Source organism: Berghia stephanieae, chromosome 9 (assembly GCF_034508935.2).
Source record: "Berghia stephanieae isolate SIO BIC M18660-M18661 chromosome 9, UCSD_Bste_1.3, whole genome shotgun sequence".
NCBI classification, from domain to species: Eukaryota; Metazoa; Mollusca; class Gastropoda; order Nudibranchia; family Aeolidiidae; genus Berghia; species Berghia stephanieae.
In genome coordinates this window covers 44,666,721-44,691,389 of record NC_088368.1, presented here as the reverse complement: position 1 = coordinate 44,691,389, position 24,669 = coordinate 44,666,721, and the positions used below count along the sequence as shown (strand labels likewise).

At 35.7% G+C, this 24,669-nt stretch overlaps 1 protein-coding gene across 3 annotated transcripts in view; it reads right to left on the bottom strand.

Annotated features, from left to right (window-relative positions):
• The window catches only part of LOC144980304 (flavin-containing monooxygenase 5-like), a 57,569-nt gene extending 33,152 nt beyond the window's left edge, over nt 1-24,417 (bottom strand). For all 3 annotated transcript variants that reach the window (XM_078927960.1, XM_078927961.1, XM_078927959.1), the window contains exons 1-4: nt 24,283-24,417; nt 14,789-15,100; nt 12,350-12,598; nt 10,310-10,429 (exon numbers count right to left, since the gene is read on the bottom strand). In XM_078927960.1, the coding sequence (XP_078784086.1) occupies nt 10,310-10,429; nt 12,350-12,598; nt 14,789-15,058 (639 nt within the window). In that variant the 5' untranslated portion in view covers nt 15,059-15,100; nt 24,283-24,417. The remainder of the gene's footprint in view (nt 1-10,309; nt 10,430-12,349; nt 12,599-14,788; nt 15,101-24,282) is intronic.
• Between the last annotated feature and the right edge of the window lie 252 nt (nt 24,418-24,669).

The following is a 24,669-nucleotide window of genomic DNA, read 5'->3' as shown; positions in this document are numbered from 1 at the left end:
AGAGATACAAAAAATGTTAATCAGAGATACAAAAAATGTAAATCAGAGATACAAAAAATGTAAATCAGAGATACAAAAAATGTAAATCAGAGATACAAAAAAATGTAAATCAGAGCTTCAATCAATACCAGAGTTGTGTTAGTAATCACATGTCTTAGTAAAAATAGGCCTGGGTCATATTCATCTGTATAATGGAGGGAATTGTGATCATTTTCAAGAGAACAGAATTGGGTAAAGACAAAAACCCTAAAGGGCAGAGAAGTCGTGATATCACACCTTCCTCTTTTCCAGTTCAAAACTCCTTGGAAGAGTGTCACCAGTCCTCCAGACAATGTTTGTTTGTTTGTTTTTAAGGCGTTTTACAGTGCTTGCAGCACATGAAGGTCATATCAGCGCCCGTAAAAAGGAAGAAAATGGGACAGTAAAAAGTTCTAGAATTACCATTAAAGCACCAAGAAAAAGTAAGACAAAGGGGATGATTAATAAATCACACACAAACAAAATGGATGCTCGACAGACCTAAAAGTACCAAACTGATGGAGATGATAATTTGTGAAAAGTCCAATTACAAAATGATTGGTACTATCACGCCGCAAACTCGGGGACCCAAATAATTTTGGGGGTTTGAGAGGGGGGAAACTTTAAAAAAAAAAAAAAAAAAAAAGTCTAGTAGGGGGTTTGGCATGGGAGAGACTTAAAACAGTTTCCCCCCTCCCAAACCCCCAAAATTATTTTTTTTTAAAAAGTTTCCCCCCTCCCAAACCCCCAAAATTATTTTTTTTTTAAAGTTTCCCCCCTCCCAAACCCCCAAAATTATTTTTTTAAAAAAGTTTCCCCCCTCCCAAACCCCCAAAATTATTTTTTTTAAAAAGTTTCCCCCCTCCCAAACCCCCAAAATTATTTTTTTAAAAAAGTTTCCCCCCTCCCAAACCCCCAAAATTATTTTTTTTTTTAAAGTTTCCCCCCTCCCAAACCCCCAAAATTATTTTTTTTAAAAAGTTTCCCCCCTCCCAAACCCCCAAAATTATTTTTTTTTTAAAGTTTCCCCCCTCCCAAACCCCCAAAATTATTTTTTTTTTAAAGTTTCCCCCTCCCAAACCCCCAAAATTATTTTTTTTTAAAAAGTTTCCCCCCTCCCAAACCCCCAAAATTATTTTTTAAAAAAAGTTTCCCCCTCCCAAACCCCCACAATTATTTTTTTTTAAAAGTTTCCCCCCTCCAAAACCCCCAAAATTATTTTTTTTAAAAAGTTTCCCCCCTCCCAAACCCCCAAAATTATTTTTTTTAAAAAGTTTCCCCCCCCTCCCAAACCCCCCAAATTTTTTTTTTTAAAGTTTCCCCCCTCCCAAACCCCCAAAATTATTTTTTAGAAAAAAAGTTTCCCCCCTCCCAAACACCCAAAATTATTTTTTTAAAAAAGTTTCCCCCCTCCCAAACCCCCAAAATTATTTTTAAAAAAAAAGTTTCCCCCCTCCCAAAAGCCCCAAATTATTTGGGTCCCCGAGTTTAATAATAATAATAATAATAATAATAATAATAATAATAATAATAATAATAATAATAATAATAATAATAATAATAATAATAATAACTTTATTGCATCCCAAAAAGGAAATTTTTTGTACAGACGTGTTATAATTTACACATAAGATAAAAATACAATGGAAATAGGATGTATATATATATAAAAAGGAGCAGCTCTATAACCAGAGCTGCGCTTTATAATATGAATAATTTCAAACACTGTAAAATAGTTAAAACTGTCACTATAAATTGAAAATTGAAAAGATTGCAAAACAAATAAATTAATAAATTAATATTTATATTTTTTTAAAGTAAAAATGAGAAATAATTATATAAAATGATTATTGCTTGTTGTTATAAAGCCTAATACTGGACGGCAGAAAAGATTTTCGGTGTCTCTCTGTTTTCGTTGAAATAGAGAAAGGGCGACCACTTCTTTCTGACATAATAATTGATGGTCTTAGTGGATGATACTGGTCATTTAATATTTTAGTTATTTTATTTATACAAAATTTCTCGTATAAAAGATCTACATCGTCAACATCATTTATATAGCGTTTAATGGATTTTTTAATATTTGAATTTATTTTGTTCCTTTCCACTGCTAAGCAATTGCCTCCCCAAGCTGTTATACAAAATGACAAAACACTTTCGATGACTGCTCTATAAAATAATGTGCAGAGGGTTTTATCTATTCTAAACTGAGAGAGTTTTGATAAAAAATATGTACGTCTGCACATCTTATGCCTAATTATTTTCAAGTGTTCATCCCACTTGAGCCTGTCATCAATCGTTACACCAAGGTATTTGTAGTGAGGAACTCGCTGGACGAATTGGTCCTTTAATTTTAACGGTTCTATCGGTTCCTTCACTCTCCTAAAGTCAATCACTAGCTCCTTTGTCTTGCTTATGTTAAGCTCTAGGTGGTGGGCATCACACCAAGACACAAATCTATCAATTTCTTGCCTATAAGCCACTTCGTTGCCATTTGTTATGAGGCCTTGAAGAGCGGTGTCATCTGCAAACTTTATTAAAGGTACACTCAGGTTTTGACTTCTACAGTCATTCGTGTATATTGTGAATAATACAGGGGACAATACACAACCCTGAGGAGCACCAGTATTTGTAGTTATACAGGAAGATTTGTTTTGTCCTAATTGAACATATTGTGCTCTCTCTGCGGTAGTACCAAATGATTAAGGGTCAAGTGCAAAATATCAAAGATAAAAATGATAGATTGCAATTTCTAATTCTATTTAGCAACTGTGCAAGAGGTTTAGTTATGAGAATAAAAATTCGCCTCTTTCTCCACAGTAGATTATAAAAGGTACAAGTTTGTTTCAAAACATAAATGGAAACAAAAACATTATTTGCCATGAAAAAAAAAAAGAAACATATTCATATATAAAGTACATTACGTGAAAATTAAAACGTTTCATATTCAGTTCCTTTTTCAGGCAGCGATTGACAGAACTGTATTACAGTTTCAAGTCAACTCTTGAAAATGGGGTTACATTAATGGAGGAAAACATTTGAAGTTCTTAAATTTATTTTTCATTAAAAAAACATATTCTGTTTTCTTTTATAATGCTTCAAAACGTTTACTTGTTTGTTTGCTTCAGGGATTCTACAGTGCTTGTGATTCTTAAGGTCATTAAGGCACCGACTTTCGCTCATTTCATTTTGATTTTCGAAACAATACAACCATAAATAATGAAAGAGACCAAATGTGCTGCTAATGAAAACTGCATTCCCTGTGAGGAAAAAAATGTGTCGGGAATGTCAACATTAAAAAATAATAATAATAATAAAAAAACTAAAAACAAAGCAAAGAAAAAAATTTTAAAGTGTTGATAAAAATTTCCAAAAGAGTGAGTTTTCAAGAAGAGTTTTGTTGAGGTATGGACACCACTCTGCACTTCTACAAAGTCATAGTTTCTATCCAAGTAGAGACCCTTCCCAAAGTCAACTAGCTACCTATATATCCTCATAGCCCAGTCATCATGGCACAACAGTTGTTGGTCAACAAGTTCTTTGGTGTTACACAGCAACATCCACTGCCTTTACACAGACTCAATTGACTGGGCTATCAGGAAAAGCCCAATTGACTGAGCTATCAGGAAAAGCCCAATTGACTGAGCTATCAGGAAAAGCCCAATTGACTGGGCTATCAGGCAAAGCCCAATTGACTGTTCTATCAGACAAAGCCCAATTGACTGTTCTATCAGACAAAGTCCCATTGACTGTTCTATCAGGCAAAGACCAATTGACTGTTCTATCAGACAAAGTCCGATTGACTGTTCTATCAGGCAAAGTCCCATTGACTGTTCTATCAGGCAAAGTTCCATTGACTGTTCTATCAGGCAAAGTCCCATTGACTGGGCTATCAGACAAGGCTCAATTGACTGTTCTATCAGGCAAAGTTCCATTGACTGGGCTATCAGACAAAGCTCAATTGACTGTTCTATCAGGCAAAGTTCCATTGACTGTTCTATCAGGCAAAGTTCCATTGACTGGGCTATCAGACAAAGCTCAATTGACTGTTCTATCAGGCAAAGTCCCACTGACTGTTCTATCAGGCAAAGTTCCATTGACTGGGCTATCAGACAAAGCTCGATTGACTGTTCTATCAGGCAAAGTCCCACTGACTGTTCTATCAGGCAAAGTTCCATTGACTGGGCTATCAGACAAAGCTCAATTGACTGTTCTATCAGGCAAAGTCCCACTGACTGTTCTATCAGGCAAAGTTCCATTGACTGGGCTATCAGACAAAGAAAGCTCAATTGACTGTTCTATCAGGCAAAGTCCCACTGACTGTTCTATCAGGCAAAGTTCCATTGACTGGGCTATCAGACAAAGCTCAATTGACTGTTCTATCAGGCAAAGTCCCACTGATTGTTCTATCAGGCAAAGTCCCATTGACTGGGCTATCAGGCAAAGTCCCACTGACTGGGCTATCAGACAAAGCCCAATTGACTGGGCTATCAGACAAAGCCCAATTGACTGGGCTATCAGGCAAAGCCCAATTGACTGGGCTATCAGACAAAATCCCATTGACTGTGCTATCAGACAAAGTCCCATTGACTGGGCTATCAGACAAAGCCCAATTGACTGGGCTATCAGGCAAAGCCAAATTGACTGGGCTATCAGACAAAGCCCAATCGACTGGGCTATCAGGCAAAGCCCAATTGACTGGGCTAGCAGGCAAAGTCCCATTGACTGTTCTATCAGGCAAAACCCAATTGTCTGGGCTTCAGACAAACCCCCATTGACTGTTCTATCAAAGCCCAATTGACTGGGCTATCAGGCAAAGTCCCACTGACTGGGCTATCAGACAAAGCCCAATTGACTGGGCTATTAGGAAAAGTCCCATTGACTGTTCTATCAGACAAAGCCCAATTGACTGGACTATCAGGCAAAGTCCCACTGACTGGGCTATCAGACAAAGCCCAATTGACTGGGCTATCAGACAAACCCCCTTGACTGTTCTATCAGGAAAAGCCCTCTTGACTGTTCTATCAGACAAAGTCCCATTGACTGGGCGATCAGACAAAGTCCCATTGACTGGGCTATCAGGCAAAGTCCCATTGACTGGGCTATCAGGCAAAGGCCAATTGACTGGGCTATCAGATAAAGCCCAATTGACTGGGCTATCGGGCAAAGCCCAATTGACTGGGCTATCAGACAAAGCCCAATTGACTGGGCTATCAGACAAAGCCCAATTGACTGTTCTATCAGACAAAGCCCAATTGACTGGGCTATCAGGCAAAACCCAATTGACTGGGCGATCAGGCAAAGCCCAATTGACTGGGCTATCAGACAAAACCCAATTGTCTGGGCTATCAGACAAAGCCCCATTGAGTGGGCTATCATGCAACGCCCCATTGACTGGGCTATCAGGCCTGTGGTCTGCACTAAAGTAAAGATTGGACCCAGTATTATCAGAGATGGTTTTCTATCATTTCGTTAAAAGACCAAAGTCCCTCTCCACGTATTGCTACAAACCTGGTCAAGAGCTTTAATATAAGCTGTGGCTCGACGTATAGATTTTATATATAATTCTGAAGTAAAAATATATCTGACAGAAGAAAAACTAAACAAAGGATTATATGATGGTTTCAAATTGAAAAGATAAAAATAACACCCCCCCCCCCCCCACTCCTTTTCCACACACACATACACACACTCGCGCACGCACAGCACACACACAGCAAGATTAATTCAAGACAGGAAATTCATAATTTGATCATTTTGTTCACTGTGCCAGCATATGGTGCCCCCTTTAACTTTAAGCAAAATCGGAACAATAAAGAAACAAAAAATTAAAATTAAAAAAATAATTAAAAAATTAAAATCAAAGATTACTAGATATCAACATTGAAGGCCAGAAAGCAAAGCGAGTCAGCGTTGGAAGCCAATCTGCCAACAGTCCACGATAGATTCTAGACAATGCAAAGGTTAGTCAAAAATATTTGTAACAAATTTTCATGAGAAATCATAAACAACTCCATCATCTATCAATCTTCATCTTGACATACTGTACTAGAATGCTATCCCGTCATGCTTTGCAATTTTTGGTTACAAAGCATAAAGACAAAAATAATAATCAGATAGATAAACAGTCTCCTGCCAGTTACCAGGGTTGCCAATTTGGCAGATTTTCTGCCAAATGTCCTTTTTTTTTGGCAGAATTTGAAGTCGTCTTGCAGAAAAAAAAACAGTTGGCAGTTTGGCAGATATTTGGCAGATTTTATTTTCCACGTTTTCCATGGCAATTTTATGTATTAGTGCTTTTTTTAAATTTGTAAAATGAAGAAAAAAAATTATGACATCGGCCTTTTGAATTTTTGTTTAACAAAACTGATGAATTTTCAAAGAAGTAACTATAAATAGTACGGTTTGGCAGATTTTTTCAATCCAGTTGGCAGAATACCTGAAAATAATCTGGCAACCCTGCCAGTTACCCGGTTTGTGCTGGTGTACAGAGCTGGCCTAATCCCTCTCCTTACCACCCATAGGAAAATTGTCACATTCGTTAGGATGTAACCGACAATTTTCTCATGTGATTTCTCTTGTACATCACAAAATGTAAAGAAATGCTTTGATTACAGCTATGAATAGTAAATATTGTGTTGTAGAGCTCAAGAGAAGTATTTTTTGTGCTGGGTGGGTGTGAATATTTTGGGGAAATTCTAAAAATAGCTGGTAAGGAGAGAGTTAAGGAACAAATTAAATCTCTGTCATCTTAACTTTGGTAATCAAATCATATGAAACAATAAAAGAGTTGAACCAGCTCTGAAAAGTTTGTTTTTAATGGTTTTACGGCGCTTGCAACACATTAGGGTCATATCAGCGCCAGTAAAATGGAAGAAAATGGGATAGTAAAAAGTTCTAGAATTACAATTAAAGCACAAAAGAAAAGGTAAGACAAAGGGGAATTGGTTCAAATAGGGAACAGATGTAGATTCCAAGAGCACACCATCAAAGTACTTAGTTTGAGATCACCTAAAAGTCTCATCCAGACACAAGTACAGGTCCCAACTAAGAGGAATACACTCAAATGTTTACCAATCATATAATATAATATGTAAACTAAACATAATACAATGTATAACAGAGAGATGATTTACAAGGAAAAAAATATAACCTCCCAAAACTATAACTATACGTTCAACTGTTTCCCTCCCAGCCAAGGAACTCCGACAAGGATCAGGACAAAGCCAAGTAATCTCATTCCAAGGCAATGACAGGAAACAATTGGAAAACGGGTATAGGGGGATAGAAGACACAGCATGTACCTCCCTGCCCACTATGGGAGGTCAGGATCCCCACCCAGATATAGGGGGATAGAAGACACAGCATGTATCTCCCTGCCCACTATGGGAGGTCAGGATCCCCACCCAGATATAGGGGGATAGAAGACACAGCATGTATCTCCCTGCCCACTATGGGAGGTCAGGATCCCCACCCAGATATAGGGGGATAGAAGACACAGCATGTATCTCCCTGCCCACTATGGGAGGTCAGGATCCCCACCCAGTCTGAAAAGTAAATTAGACCTGTGCAAGCTATTATTAGAATGACAATTTCCTGTTTAAAGTATGTTCAATAAATACTATTAATACCTCTTTGGATACACCATTAAGATTGTATAGGTTTGAAACAAATGGAAAATTAAACAATGAGGGGATGGTGGGTGGGAGTGGGGCGGGGTTTGTTTGTAAGTTATTATCAATATTTCATTACAGACGGAGTTGGATCTTATTATAACATGATGTCATAATCTCTCTCTCTCTCTCTCTCTCTCTCTCTCTCTCTCTCTCTCTCTCTCTCTCTCTCTCTCTCTCTCTCTCTCTCTCTCTCTCTCTCTCTCTCCTCTCTCTCTCTCTCTTCTCTCTCTCTCTCTCTCTCTCTCTCTATATATATATATATATATATATATAAATAAATACATTAATTCTGATCAAAGTGTTTTACACTGGGTCCCAAGCCAACAACAACACTGAACACAAAGGACGAGACAATTCTGGTGCTTAGCCAGGTACTCACTTATCAAGTGAGTAGGGTGTAAAAAATTTAAAATGTCCTGCACTGGACTCGAACCTTTGACTGGCAGGTGATAGAACAATAATTGTCATTTGACTGGACTATGAGGCAATAATAGTGATGGGGCTTGTGATGATATTATGATGCTATGGTCACATGACAATGGTGAAAATGGTTATGTCTGCTGTTCTAAGCAAACTGATGAATAATGACAGAACTAACGATATGGGAAAAATTCAAACTTTGCATTATATGGTTTAAAAAAGCAATTTTAATACAAAAGAAATAAATACATAAATAAATACATAAATACATAAACAGGGTGTCCAGCAGATTATCAGACTTAAAAATCCTACCTCCCCCAAAAAATCCTACCAAGCAATTTAAAAGCAGGGGTGAGAATGGCTGGTCACAAAAAAGGAGGAAATTTTTCATCGTGAAGATTATAACCCATCCATGCGACCATAACCTATAAATTTGAATGTCACTCAAATTTACTGAGATGCGATCCAAAATTTGTCTTGCAGCAATTTCTGACACGACTCGGTGGAATTTCAAAAGTTGAAAGTGCAATTTAAACATTTGGTGGTTGTAGTAGGGATGATGATGTGATGGTTGTAGTAGTAGTGGTGATAGGGTTGATGTGGTAGTAGTGATTGTAGTAGTAGTAGTGGTCGTATGGATGATTGTGAGGTGGTGGTTGTAGTAGCTGTGGTAGGAATGATGATGTGGTGGTTGTTGTAGTAGTAGTGGTGGTAGGGATGGTGATGTGGTGGTGGTTGTAGTAGTGGTAGTAGGGTTTATGATGTGGTGGTGGTTGTAGTAGTAGTAGTGGTAGGGATGATGTGGTGTTATTTGTAGTAGTAGTGGTACTAGTGATGATGGTGTGGTGGTGGTTGTAGTAGGAGTGGAGGTAGGGATGATGTGGTAGTGGTGGTAGGGATGATGATGTGGTGGTGATTGTAGTAGTAGTGTGGTCTTAGAGATGATGATGTGATGGTGGTTGTAGTAGTAGTGGTGGTAGGAACGATGCTGTGGTGGTGGTTGTAGTAGGGTTGATGATGTGGTAGTGGTTGTAGTAGCGGTGGTCCTAGAGATTATTGTGTGGTGGTGGTTGTAGTAGTTGTGGTAGGAATGATGATGTGGTGGTAGTTAATAGTAGTAGTGGTGGTAGGGATGATGTGGTGTTATTTGTAGTAGTAGTGGTGGTGGTAGGGATGATGATGTGGTGGTGGTGGTTGTAATAGTAGTGGTGGTAGAGATGTTGATGTAGTGGTTTTGGTGAGTGTGGTTTTATTCAGTGATGATAATAGCAATTTGTCAAAAAGGAGGACAATGTCTCCGTCTATAGATCAAACACAAGCAAAGTGTAAAAATAACAGGAACATAGTTTTGTATAAGTATTATTTAATATATTACTATAAGTAGTATAAATCCATTCTTATTATTCGACATAAATTTACTTTTTGTAAACATTTAATGAATTGTCCTTTCCATATGTAAAAGGCCTACAATGCTATTCAAATAAAAGGCCAGAAAGTGTTGCTTTGTTTTGATTTTTACTCCATAAAGCAGGCTACAATATCTTTGTTACCGAAACATAGTGGTTATTCAGCTTAAATACAACCCAATAATCTCTCAAATTTAAAGCCATAGCCCAACGGTAAAAAGAAAGAAGAGTAAATTAAGCCAATCACCATTGCTTTATTCTAACAATATATTATTATGTCTGTATAACCAGATGATTATAAGAAAGAAAGAGAGAGAGAGAGAGAGAGAGAGAGGGGGGGGGGGTATTAAAAAGGCAATAGGTACCTACAACGGAGAAAAAAATCCAGACCCATTTGTCCTTCCCTTCCCAATCAACCATCAACCAGCTAATCAAATAACACCACTGGTCTTCTGTATCAATTGTGACATCTGGTGCCATTCTGTCTGGCCCGACGTCATAAAAACGGGACCGTCACCAAATTTCAAGAGACTGAGCACAGGTGTCAAAATATGACATAATGGTGATTTTGTGGTTTTGAGGAAAATGCTTGACACGGCAAAAAATCCGACCTCGGGTGCAATTATCCGACTTTTTCCTACCAATCCGACCCTAAGGTAAAAAATCCGACTTTATCCGACTTATCCGACCTCGCTGGACACCCTGATAAATAAATAAATAAATAAATAAATAAATAAATAGATAAATAAATAAATAAATAAATAATAAAGGTGAAAAAGCAAAAACTACCTGTGATGCGATTCGACTCAACTCAACAGCAATGTCCCCACCCGAGTTGCCGATACCGACAATGACGACGCGTTTATCCTGCATGTTTTGTGGATCTCGGTAGTCATGGGAATGAACAACCTGTGTGGGATGGGAACAATTGGGAAGGGGGTGGGGGGGGGGGGGTTATAGGGGATGGGAGGAGGAAGAATAGATTTATGTTGTTTGTTTTTAGGTGTTTAACTGCGCTTTCGACACTATTTAGGTCATTTAAGCGCCCGTTTCTGTCTATTATCAATTTTTATCGGCCTTGAGGGGCCGTAGCTGCGCAAAACGTGTACTGTTGTAATAAAAATCTTTATAAAATCATAATAGTTAGAATAGATTTAAATTAGGTGTGATTAAGTGGATGTTAAATGGAATGGCATTTCATGTAGTAACAACAAAAATGTATAAATAAAAACATGTTCATCTATGAGGCACAATTTTGACAATTATTTTGCCATCTAATTCAGAGCGCATCAAAATTAAATCAATTCCCCTAAACATTTGCCAAAACTGTACGGACAAAGTGGCTCAGTGGTACAGTCTTTGCTTTGTACCCGAAAGGTACCGAGTTCGATCACCCGCCGCTGCGCTGTGTGACCTTGAGCAAGTCACCTCGCCCTAGCTCAATTTGTAGCGCTGAACTACTGCTGACGACTGGGTTATTCCAGTCTTCCCTTAGAATAGACCCTAGGGACAAATTTCCCATACATGGGATGAATAAAGGGAATTTTATTTTGTATTTATTTTATTATTTACAATTTTTTCCAAACCTGTTAACAACCAGGTACTCATTTTACATATAAGTACGGTGAGAGAATGTGAGAAAAGAGCCTTTTCCAAGAATTCAACTAGCTCCGAGCAGGCTCAACCACAGGATCTTCCAATCTGAAGGCAAGTGACATACCACTAGATCACACAGTCGTTGTACATGACTCGACTATCATTTTTCATTTAGTTTAGTTTGGCATGAAATTGAGCTTCCAATCTGAAGGCAAGTGACATACCACTAGATCACATAGTCGTATCGTACATGACTCGACTATAGTTTTTCATTTAGTTTTAGTTTGGCATGAAATTGAGCTTCCAATCTGAAGGCAAGTGACATACCACTAGATCACATAGTCGTACATGACTCGACTATCGTTTTTCATTTAGTTTTAGTTTGGCATGAAATTGAGCTTCCAATCTGAAGGCAAGTGACATACCACTAGATCACATAGTCGTACATGACTCGACTATCGTTTTTCATTTAGTTTAGTTTGGCATGAAATTGAGCTTCCAATCTGAAGGCAAGTGACATACCACTAGATCACATAGTCGTATCGTACATGACTCGACTATCGTTTTTCATTCAGTTTTAGTTTGGCATGAAATTGAGCTTCCAATCTGAAGGCAAGTGACATACCACTAGATCACATAGTCGTACATGACTCGACTATCGTTTTTCATTTAGTTTTAGTTTGGCATGAAATTGAGCTTCCAATCTGAAGGCAAGTGACATACCACTAGATCACATAGTCGTATCGTACATGACTCGACTATCGTTTTCATTCAGTTTTAGTTTGGCATGAAATTGAGCTTCCAATCTGAAGGCAAGTGACATACCACTAGATCACATAGTCGTCGTACATGACTCGACTATCGTTTTTCATTTAGTTTTAGTTTGGCATCAAATTCAGCTTTTTGAGCTTTTATATAGCGCAATATCCACTAAACGTGCTCAAAGCGCTTTACAAGGGGTCCCTGGTCAACAGCAACATTTAACATGTAGGACGGGACATGACACCTGTTAGGCGATATTACAATTTTTCGGACAAAGTCACCGCTGTTAACGGCCAGGTACTCATTTTACACCTGAGTACGGTGAGAGAATGTGAGTAAAGAGCCTTTTCCAATGACTCAACTATGCGGCGAGCGCGAGGCTTGAACCCAGGACCTTCCGATCCGAAAGCGAGTATCATACCACTAGACCACATAGCCACACTAATACATGAAATAAGAAACTTTCCTTACCTTTCCTTTAAAACTTTTCAATCCCGGCAACTCTGGGTCGTGTTTTTCAGCATGATGACCCGAACACACCAAAACGCCATCAAAAATTTCAGTTTTTGTCTCTTTGGTTTCGAGATTCTGTGACTGAATTTCCCATCGACCTGTTGTGACAAAATCATCAGCTTTTCTGACTGTCAAAACTTCTGTGTTGAATCGAATGTAATCCCGTAGTTTGAAGGCATCTGCATACAATTTGAAATAAGAGAAGACCTGAAAAATAAATAAATGAAAACTAATCACTTATGTGCTGAGAACTAGATACACCTTTCAATATATACTAATAAAAAAAAAACAACAAAAAAACAAAGAAAACTTTTATAATTGGAATAAAAGAAAACAACAGAAAAGGGAAAGTTCATGTGAGACGTGAGAACATTGACAGTCAATTTTCCATAGGTATCAAACTGTGTTTGGAGAGAGACAGTAAACGTGTTAACACATCATGTGTTATGGTGTGACATGCGACCCATGTCAGATTCCAATGTGTCGTTTTGTTGCCTGTAAAGGTACACGGATAAAAGGAATAAAACAATATATATATGTGTGTGTGTGTGTGAATTCTGAATGGTTAATGTGTGAATGAATTGTGGATAGTCAATATGTGAATGAATTGTGAATAGTCAATATGTGAATGAATTGTGAATAGTCAATATGTGAATGAATTGTGAATAGTCAATATGTGAATGAATTGTGAATAGTCAATATGTGAATGAATTGTGAATAGTCAATATGTGAATGAATTGTGAATAGTCAATATGTGAATGAATTGTGAATAGTCAATATGTGAATGAATTGTGAATAGTCAATATGTGAATGAATTGTGAATAGTCAATATGTGAATGAATTGTGAATAGTCAATATGTGAATGAATTGTGAATAGTCAATATGTGAATGAATTGTGAATAGTCAATATGTGAATGAATTGTGAATAGTCAATATGTGAATGAATTGTGAATAGTCAATATGTGAATGAATTGTGAATAGTCAATATGTGAATGAATTGTGAATAGTCAATATGTGAATGAATTGTGAATAGTCAATATGTAATGAATTGTGAATAGTCAATATGTGAATGAACTGTGAATAGTCAATATGTGAATGAAATGTGAATAGTCAATATGTGAATGAATTGTGAATAGTCAATCTGTGAATGAATTGTGGATAGTCAATATGTGAATTGAAAATGGTGAAATGGTAATATGTGAATGAATTGTGAATAGTCAATATGTGAATGAATTGTGAATAGTCAATATGTGAATGATGAATTTGTAAATATTTCAATATTGTGAATGAATTGTGAATAGTCAATATGTGAATGAATTGTGAAATAGTCAATATGTGAATGAATTGTGAATAGTCAATTATGATGTGAATGACAATTGTGGAATGATGTCAATATGTGAATGAATTGGGAATAATCAATATGTGAATGAAATGGTGAATAGTCAATATGTGAATGAATTGTGAATAGTCAATATGTGAATGAATTGTGGATAGTCAATATGTGAATGAATTGTGAATAGTCAATATGTGAATGAATTGTGAATAGTCAATATGTGAATGAATTGTGAATAGTCAATATGTGAATGAATTGTGAATAGTCAATTAGTGTGAAATGAATGATGTGAATAGTCAATATGTGAATGAATTGTGAATAGTCAATATGTGAATGAATTGTGAATAGTCAATATGTGAATGAATTGTGAATAGTCAATATGTGAATGAATTGTGAATAGTCAATATGTGAATGAATTGTGAATAGTCAATATGTGAATGAATTGTGGATAGTCAATATGTGAATGAATTGTGAATAATCAATATGTGAATGAAAGGTGAATAGTCAATATGTGAATGAATTGTGAATAGTCAATATGTGAATGAATTGTGGATAATCAATATGTGAATGAATGGTGAATAGTCAATATGTGAATGAATTGTAAATAGTCAATATGTGAATGAATTGTGAATAGTCAATACTTGAATGAATTGTAAATAGTCAATATGTGAATGAATTGTGAATAGTCAATATGTGAATGAATTGTAAATAGTCAATACGTGAATGAATTGTGAATAGTCAATATGTGAATGAATTGTGAATAGTCAATATGTGAATTAAAATAAGAAACATCAACATAATTTCATAATTCATAAAGAAAACATGTATATAAGAAATCTACAATACAAAGGTCAGGTTCCATGTAGATATGACGTAACTCGAAAGCAATTAATGCATCATGGAGCATTAATTTTACCAACTTTTCTTGCTTCCCAGACTGGTACTTAGACAGAAACTAATGAATTTTCATGGAAAACGCAGCCTGAGGTAGAAATGATGATAATGACTCTACGCAATGCAATCATGGCATCCACATCTAACAACTTGACCCTCATCACACTGACCTGTGAGTTATGCATAAAAATAGGGTAGTCATCAGGTATGGGGTAGTCGCTGTAACACATCATCTCCTTACACGTGTTGATAACTGTAGACTTCATGACACATCCCTGCCCTTCAATGGGATTCTCGGTGAAATGCCACAAGCCTCCAATTTCATTTGTCCTTTCAAAGCAGACGGGCTCCAAACCTTCGTCCAGGCAAGATTTGATGGCTGGCAAACCACTGGCTCCTGATCCTATGACAGCCACCCGTTTTCTTTCAGACGATGACATGATTCAAATTCAATGTGAGCTCTGATTGATCTTACGACGTACCTGTGGGAGAAAAACAGTAAGAGAATGTGGATTATTTATTATATCCTGGGGACCCCAATAGCTCAGTAGGTAGAGCACTCGCGTCACACACAAAGGGACCGAGATCCATCCCGAGTTCAGTAAAAAAAATTTTCTGACCCCCCTGTCCACACAGCAGTGATTAGGTAACTGGGTCTGTTAAATCTGGTGGAAAGTATTTTGTGATAAATTAGCGTCCTATCCAAAGGGCAGCAAGCAATTCCTATTGTCTGTTTTACACTATAGCAACTAGGATAAACTCCTTGTGTGGATATTTGTTTTGTTTTGGTATATTGAATAACATTGTACAAAACTTGTGGATATTTGTTTTGTTTTGGTATATTGAATAATATTGTACAAAACTTGTGTGGATATTTGTTTTGTTTTGGTATATTGAATAATATTGTACAAAACTTGTGTGGATATTTGTTTTGTTTTGTTTTGGTATATTGAATAATATTGTACAAAACTTGTGTGGATATTTGTTTTGTTTTGGTATATTGAATAATATTGTACAAAACTTGTGTGGATATTTGTTTTGTTTTGTTTTGGTATATTGAATAACATTGTACAAAACTTGTGTGGATATTTGTTTTGTTTTGGTATATTGAATAATATTGTACAAAACTTGTGTGGATATTTGTTTTGTTTTGGTATATTGAATAATATTGTACAAAACTTGTGTGGATATTTGTTTTGTTTTGGTATATTGAATAATATTGTACAAAACTTGTGTGGATATTTGTTTTGTTTTGGTATATTAAATAATATTGTACAAAACGTGTATAGATATTTGTTTTGTTTTGTTTTGGTATATTGAATAACATTGTACAAAACTTGTGTGGATATTTGTTTTGTTTTGGTATATTGAATAATATTGTACAAAACTTGTGTGAATATTTGTTTTGTTTTGGTATATTGAATAATATTGTACAAAACTTGTGTGGATATTTGTTTTGTTTTGGTATATTGAATAATATTGTACAAAACTTGTGTGGATATTTGTTTTGTTTTGGTATATTGAATAATATTGTACAAAACTTGTGTGGATATTGTTTTGTTGTTTGTATATTGAATAAATTGTACAAAACTTGTGTGGATATTTGTTTTGTTTTGGTATATTGAATAATATTGTACAAAATCTGTGTGGATATTTGTTTGTTGTTTTGGTATATTGAATAATATTGTACAAAACTTGTGTGGATATTTGTTTTGTTTGTTTTGGTATATTGAATAATATTGTACAAAACTTGTGTGGATATTTGTTTTGTTTTGGTATATTGAAATAATATTGTACAAAACTTGTGTGGATATTTGTTTGTTTTGTTTTGGTATATTGAATAATATTGTACAAAACTTGTGTGGTATTTGTTTGTTTGTTTTGGTATATTGAATAATATTGTACAAAACTTGTGTGGATATTTGTTTTGTTTTGTTTTGGTATATTGAATAATATTGTACAAAACTTGTGTGGATATTTGTTTTTGTTTTGGTATATTGAATAATATTGTACAAAACTTGTGTGGATATTTGTTTTGTTTTTGGTATATTGAATAATATTGTACAAAACTTGTGTGGATATTTTGTTTTGTTTGTTTGGTATATTGAATAATATTGTACAAAACTTGTGTGGATATTTTGTTTTGTTTTGGTATATTGAATAATATTGTACAAAACTTGTGTGGATATTGTTTGTTTTGTTTTGGTATATTGAATAATATTGTACAAAACTGTGTGGGATATTTTGTTTTGTTTTTTGGTATATTGATAATATTGTACAAAACTGTGTGGATATTTGTTTTGTGTGTTGGTATATTGAATAAATTGTACAAAACTTGTGTGGATATTTGTTTTGTTTTGGTATATTGAATAATATTGTACAAAACTTGTGTGGATATGTTGTTTTGTTTTGGTATATTGAATAATATTGTACAAAACTGTGTGGATATTTGTTTTGTTTGTTTTGGTATATTGAATAATATTGTACAAAACTTGTGTGGATATTTGTTTTGTTTTGGTATATTGAATAATATTGTACAAAACTGTGTGGATATTTGTTTTGTTTTGGTATATTGAATAAATTGTACAAAACTTGTGTGGATATTTGTTTTGTTTTGGTATATTGAATAATATTGTACAAAACTTGTGTGGATATTTGTTTTGTTTTGGTATATTGAATAATATTGTACAAAACTTGTGTGGATATTTGTTTTGTTTTGGTATATTGAATAATATTGTACAAAACTTGTGTGGATATTTGTTTTGTTTTGGTATATTGAATAACATTGTACAAAACTTGTGTGGATATTTGTTTTGTTTTGGTATATTGAATAACATTGTACAAAACTTGTGTGGATATTTGTTTTGTTTTGGTATATTGAATAATATTGTACAAAACTTGTGTGGATATTTGTTTTGTTTTGGTATGTTGAATAATATTGTACAAAACTTGTGTGGATATTTGTTTTTTGTTTTGTTTTGGTACATTGAATAATATTGTACAAAACTTGTGTGGATATTTGTTTTGTTTTGTTTTGGTATATTGAATAATATTGTACAAAATGTGTGTGGATATTTGTTTTTTTGTTTTGTTTTGGTATATTGAATAATATTGTACAAAACGTGTGTGGATATTTGTTTTGTTTTGGTATATTGAATAACATTGTACAAAACGTGTGGATATTTGTTTTGTTTAGTTTTGGTATATTGAATAATATTGTACAAAACTTGTGTGGATATTTGTTTTGTTTTGGTATATTGAATAATATTGTGCAAAACTTGTGTGGATATTTGTTTTGTTTTGGTATATTGAATAATATTGTACAAAACTTGTGTGGATATTTGTTTTGTTTTGGTATATTGAATAACATTGTACAAAACTTGTGTGGATATTAACTGTCCTATCCTTGAGCACCCAGTCATTTCAAGAAAGTATTACAATGAAACACGAGTGATTGAGGCATGAAATGTGCTTGCTACTTGTGTATTACTGTTTAAGTTTATTATCTGATGCCAATGCCCACCATGTGTGACACGATGTTAATCTGTCTGCCAATCATATCTTTACTTAACATGTGCATATATGATTTATGATAACACACAGTATCTCTCACTCTCAGTGCCTCTCTTTCATGACCTTAACCCTCTCTTTACCAGCCATTTTCAGAATTTTCCCCAAAACTTCACACCAACCCAACACAAAAACAGACATATCTTACTCAAACAGAAAAGCAACAATCACATCACATTTTATACATAATATTGTTCGAAAATATGAACTCTCTTACAGAATGTCAAGTTTTTATAGCTATAGCAAAAAGAAATGAAGTCTGGATGAGAAAAGTGACGGTTGCATCGTAACAAATGTGACGATTTTCCAATAGGTGGTAAGGAGAGGGTTAAAGCTGAGAATTTCTCTCAATGCATGATTTGGTTCACGTCACCACACAGGTTGCCATGCTCAATATGATATCACATGCAAGTGTATGACTGCTTTTCGAAAAAGAGTAGAAAGAAGATTGGGGAAAAGATGCAGAATTTTAAAACGTAAACCTGTAGTCTTTCTCTTATTCAATAATGATTATATCGATGGCCCGTTGATCAAACCTCTGAAGTATAGTATCGCAAAGAGGCTGCTTCAGAGGTTGATCAACGGGCCATCGATATACAACAAAGGACTTATGAATCCTAGTGAATATTTGTCTGGGTGAGAAATTTTTAAATGCCTAATAATTTTTTTTCTCTTTTTAACGTAAGTTAACATAAGAAATGAGGCTTGAGAACTTAGACCATAAATGGAGTCCCTCAGGTTACTACGGCCATTATCATTATTATTTATAATTTACTTATAATAAAATCTCCTTGATATCATAAATTCAAATTGTAAGATGTTTGCGTGCTGATGATACCAAAATCTATTCTTCTCACAAAATTAACAACTCTTACAGAATTACCTATAGATAGTTCGAAGATGACGTCACTCAGGTCTTTGTTTTTGTTTTTTGCCATCCACGTTTATGAGTAATGCTCACTGAACTGTATTAAGCTGACTTAAACGTTCATGGATACACACAGTTTTGTGTGTTGGTCCGTTATACTTCCGGATGGCAATGTTATGAGCTTCTTAGCCAAGTGCATACTATCTATACTCTTTATATTTATCGTCTTGAGATTGGCAGTTAAGCTTTAATGTTAAAAAATGTAAATCTTACATGTTGATAGAAAAAAAAACCCATTCTTATGCTTAGTATGTGAACCCAGATGGAACTGATTTTGTATCTGTCACTGATGCAGGGCAGAGAAGGATAGTGGTGTGATTTTTGATCGATAATTAAACTTTGACGTTCATATCCATGATCGGTTTTGCAGCATACACATTAATCTCATCAGCCCATTTCAGCATGTTGAGCTATGATATATCTATTCACTATCACACAAAGCACTTGCTTTTATCACTGAATGCCATGATATAGAAATCCTGAAGATATCAGATAATTAATACATCTTACATCTCATTGAGGCAGGCAATTCACTTCAAATATAGACTGACTTGATTACCTAAGTGGAGCCGACATGCATACAAATACGATATACCACCCACAAGCCAATGGTATGGGTCATTGCTAGCTAAAAACAGCATTGAAAGCCTGCACTCCAGGATCTAACTGGTTCAGAGAAATACCAATCGTTTTGCTTCCTATTCATATTCCATGACTAGTTGATCCTGAATGTTCAGCTACTGAGCTTGTCTGGCATCTCTTCACCTTCCTGTGGAGAATGTTTTCAGTCACTGGATGCCAGAACTTGTTCTCCAGACTCTGAATTTTAAAACAACTGCAAAACATCTTGTTGGCATAACACCCCACAGCCCTTAATTTCCACGGACTGGAATCAACTACGTTCCATAATATTTATCTTCTACAAGATATTTTTATGTTTGAGTAGATCCACACAACCATGCATTCCAGTACGCCTGTATGATGCTCGATTCCAAACATGTAGACAATAGAAATATATACTTTATAATTAAACATTAAAGGTCATCATGAAAAAAATTTCCATTCATCGTTCATAGACTCAAAGTTCAAAGTTGTAATCATTTTCCCTGTAGATGGCACATCACATTTTCTTCTTCTTCTTTCAGCTTATCCCACATTTGGCAGAGTTGCCATAATGAATAACACATATCCATGCATCTCGGTTCAGAGCATCATCTTCCTCCAGGCCCAGGTCTTTCATATATCATCCTTTTTACCTTATCCAACCATCTAGTCTTTGGGCATTCCCATCACATCTCCAGTGAAAATGTTACCAAAAACTCCAACACCGATCATAATCATCTCATTCGTCTGTGGTGTTTCATTCATCCTGTTTTGTTGATAAAGGGGAAACCTGAAACGTCCACAGTATCTGTCTTCATCTAATAAATTGAAGCTTACAATTCAATACTTATCATTATTTTAACACCAATAAAATTGAGCTTACTAAACATGCTCAAAGCGCTTTACAAGGGGTGCCTGGCAAACAGTTATATTTAACATTATGTAGGACGAGACACGACGCCTGTTAGGCAATATTACAATTTTTTCGGACTGAGACAACGCAGTTTAAGGCAAGGTACTCATTTTACACCTGACTACGGTGAGAGAATGTGAGGAAAGAACTTTTTCCAAGGACTCAATTATGCGCCGAGCGAGACTCGAACCCAGGACTTTTTTATCCGAAAGAGAGTGTTATACCACAAGACCACATAGCCGCACCAATCCCAGGACATTTAGATTTAGATATAATAGCCACCCACTCTGGTCAGGTGTCTCAACTTCCACCAAAATTCTGGTAACACAACACTGGGTACACAAATTGTACCATGCTGGATGCGGCTATGTGGTCTAGTGGTATGACACTCGCTTTCGGATCGGAAGGTCCTGGGTTCGAGCCTCGCCCTCGGCGCATAGTTGAGTCCTTGGAAAAAGGCTCTTTACTCACTTTCTCTCACCGTACTCAGGTGTAAAATGAGTACCTGGCCGTTAACAGCGTTGTCTTTGTCCGAAAAATTGTAATATCGCTTAACAGGCTTCATGTCCCGTCCTACATGTTAAATGTTGCTGTTGGCCAGGGACCCCTTGTAAAGCGCTTTGAGCACGTTTAGTGGATATTGCGCTAGATAAAAGCTCAATTATTATTATTTATTATTGAGAAGAGGTAATGTGGTTCGCAGATCTGATGTCATTTCTTATTGTGTGTCAAACCCTTCACATTCTCATTTGTTGTTGTTGTTGTTTTGTACTTCCTTCCAATCCTTTTCACCTTCAATCTATCCTTTAAATCAAGACTTTGTTTGTTAATAACGTATGCCAGAGCTATGACTCATTCATTGTTATCTCACTCAACCCTAACACTGACTATATCCGTAGTTCACCCTGGCTACTTTTACCCCATGCCTTTTTAATACATTTTTCTAAGACAAATTATAGGCGTAGTATCAAAGCTAATGTTTTTAGTTTTTGCATTTAATGGTAGTTGAATAAAACTATGCTCATTTTAAATACATTTTTCCCCATTTTGGAAAGTAGCAAAAATCTCTAGGACTGAGTGAGCTAATGCTAAAATGTCAACATCAGTACATTTGGTTCCAACCCGTCTGTCTAGTCAAGCCTCTGAAGTCAGCAACCCTGTTCCTTTCATAAATAAATACAGTGTTTACCATAGAATAGGTATATATTCATACTTTAAAAATTTTTTAAACAAGGTGAGAGTCAAACATCCACAAAGCTATACTTACTTACTTACTTATCCGAACCAGCGCCCACCTGGGCTCTAGCCCTTCGGTCTTGTGCCATGACGTAGAAGTTAGACGTCTTTTGTAGTTGTTCCAGGTGACTATAAAGTGTGTTACTGATGCTTGGATCACAAAGCTATAAATCATGTTTTTTGATGCTTCTGCTATTTTTCATTATAATCATAAGTGTTCTATTCTTAAAGATTGTATGCTTCTAAAATGAATTAATTTTGGCTTTTCAGTGAGGTAAATATAAAAGGGTAAATTCATACAAATAAAATTTTCTTTTCTTACACCCAGAAAATGTTTAATTTCTCCACAGGTGTTCCATCTTGTTTCGCAGAGTTCAAGCAGAGTGGGGTTATAGCTATTCATTTATTTTGTGATTTGAGCACACTTTCCTGTTTCTCTCAGGGTTTGTAAATTCCATGTGTTCCACTACAGATACTATGAAGTTGACATCACTTAGGCCTTTGCTTTTGTTTTTTGCCATCCACGTTTATGAGTAATTCTCACTAAACTGTATTAATAAGACTTTCAATGTTTAAGGTTACACATAGTTTTGTGTGACGGTTCGTTATACTTCCGGATGGCAATGTTGTGAGCTTCTTAACCTAGAGCACACCATCTACAGGCAAATACTTTCTGGTGGAGCAATTAGGGGCTCTCTGGAGGAAGAAGGGTCCTCGGCCCAACAGCTTCCTTTCAGCTTTCACTGAAGCACGTCGTATCTCCGATGGAAGTACCTACTTCCCGGCAAGGCAAAATGAAGATTTTTGCTTGCTTTAGAGGTTTCTATATAACAATACTTCTTTTTACATTTACAGGAGAGGGTTGTTAGCCTGCTGCTGCCTTCTAACCTCTTTACTAGTAGGACTACGGATCTTTTCTTTCAGGAGTTCCATCCTGTAGACGATTGTATTCCGATACTTACAAGCTCCATTTGCCAGAGTTTGAAATCAGGGTTATCTCACTCCTAGACTGACTGCCTTCCAAGGTTCACAGGCTCAATATGAAGTCTATTTATGTAAGCACCAAATTTTATACATTATCTTCTTCTTCTTCTTCGTTCCTCTGATGGACATCTATGGCTGCAGTCCGATATCTGCTATGAAGTCTGTGGTCCGCTTTAGGTCCTCAGCCTCGCCACAGAGCTCTGTATTAGAGCTCTGTATTGAGTGTTGCAGGGGTGACCCAACGGTTCGAACGTTGCACATTGTATAATGGGCAATCCATAAGCACATGTAAAGTGGTTTCATGGTCGGCTCCACATGGGCAATAAGGGGTTGTTCCAATACCTAGCTTTGTAAACATATGTCCTCTTAGTCTATTGTGTCCCGTTCGGAGGCGGAACAGAGCGACTTGGCTACTTCGCTGAATGGCATGGATTGGATCCTGATACATTATCTAAATATCCACTCCATTCCACAAAAGTATGTTGTTACCAAGAAAACGACCCTATTTGTTTACATTTCCAAATATATTATTTGCCGACGAGATATGTTAGAGCTCTAATAACACAGTGTTTTTGGTAATATTTATTTGTGTGTAGAGCTGGAAACTGGTTCAAATCACTTTTCAAATCTTAAAGTTGGGAGGAGATACCACCACCCCTCTCCCCCCACTTTTGACTTCGTCTATTTTTTTTTTTTTTTTTTTTTTTTGAGTAGCATTTTTTAAGAATGCTTGGCACTATTTGCAGAGTGAAGGCTTCTCCTTAACTCATCTCATGTCATTATTCCTTTTACTTTTCAGGGGAAGACCTTTATTTTAAGGCCTTTTAATTTTGTTTTTTATTTTAGCTGTTATTGTTTTATTGAATATGAGTGATGACAGCCTTTTTGATTTAATTTTTTTTAATCTTTTTTTTTGTCCGCATTCAATTCGCTAACTTATAGAAATAAAGCCATATCGCCGACTGACTTGGTCACTTGGTGGGAGGATGAATAAAATAAACATTCTAGACTCTGAGCTGAGTAACTGTTCGATCTGAGTCTGAGTCGATCGATTTACGTCCATTTTATTTTATCCGTTTTCGTATATATAGTAAATTGAAGCTTACATTAACATTACTTCAATTTCTTCACATCGTTATTTATGTAAGGAGGAAGGGAGTTTGTATACTCTTTTTATTTTCATTAATAAATAAAAAGTTCAACCATTGACACTGGTCTTTTAAAGAAAAAGAAAAAAAGAAAAGTGAAAGTAAAAGCAGTAAAAGGCGAGTGTGAATGTGTCGATGAGTTGTGGGGTGTAGTGTTTGTTATTATTGTTATTGTTATTCAGAGAGAAAAACTGGTCACCGTCTTTAGTGAGAGTGATAAGTCTGTCTCATTTGTATTGACGAGCCATTGTCATATCAGTAATCAACATCACAAATACTCACTTCAAAAGATTTCGATGTTAGAATTGGAAGTTTTATCCAAAAGCTGAAATAAAATACACCAGGTGAATGGCAATGATCGACGATCGATGGGCAGGGAAGAAGGAAGAGACAGGACTTTGAACTTTGAACCTAAATCGCCAGATATTTTCTAAAGCAAGCTTTCAAATAAAAATAAATAAAAATAGAATAAGCCTAACTTAAAAATAAATAAATAAATAAATAAATAAATATATAAATAAATAAATAAAAACAGATATCCCCCTTCTCTCGTGCCCTATTATATTTTTAAGTTTAGGGGAGATCGTCCTCTCGTTTTTACACAGTGTAATCAATAAACCACAGTCTTGTTTGTTCCTGACCTGAATCCCACAACCGCCCACTAAATAA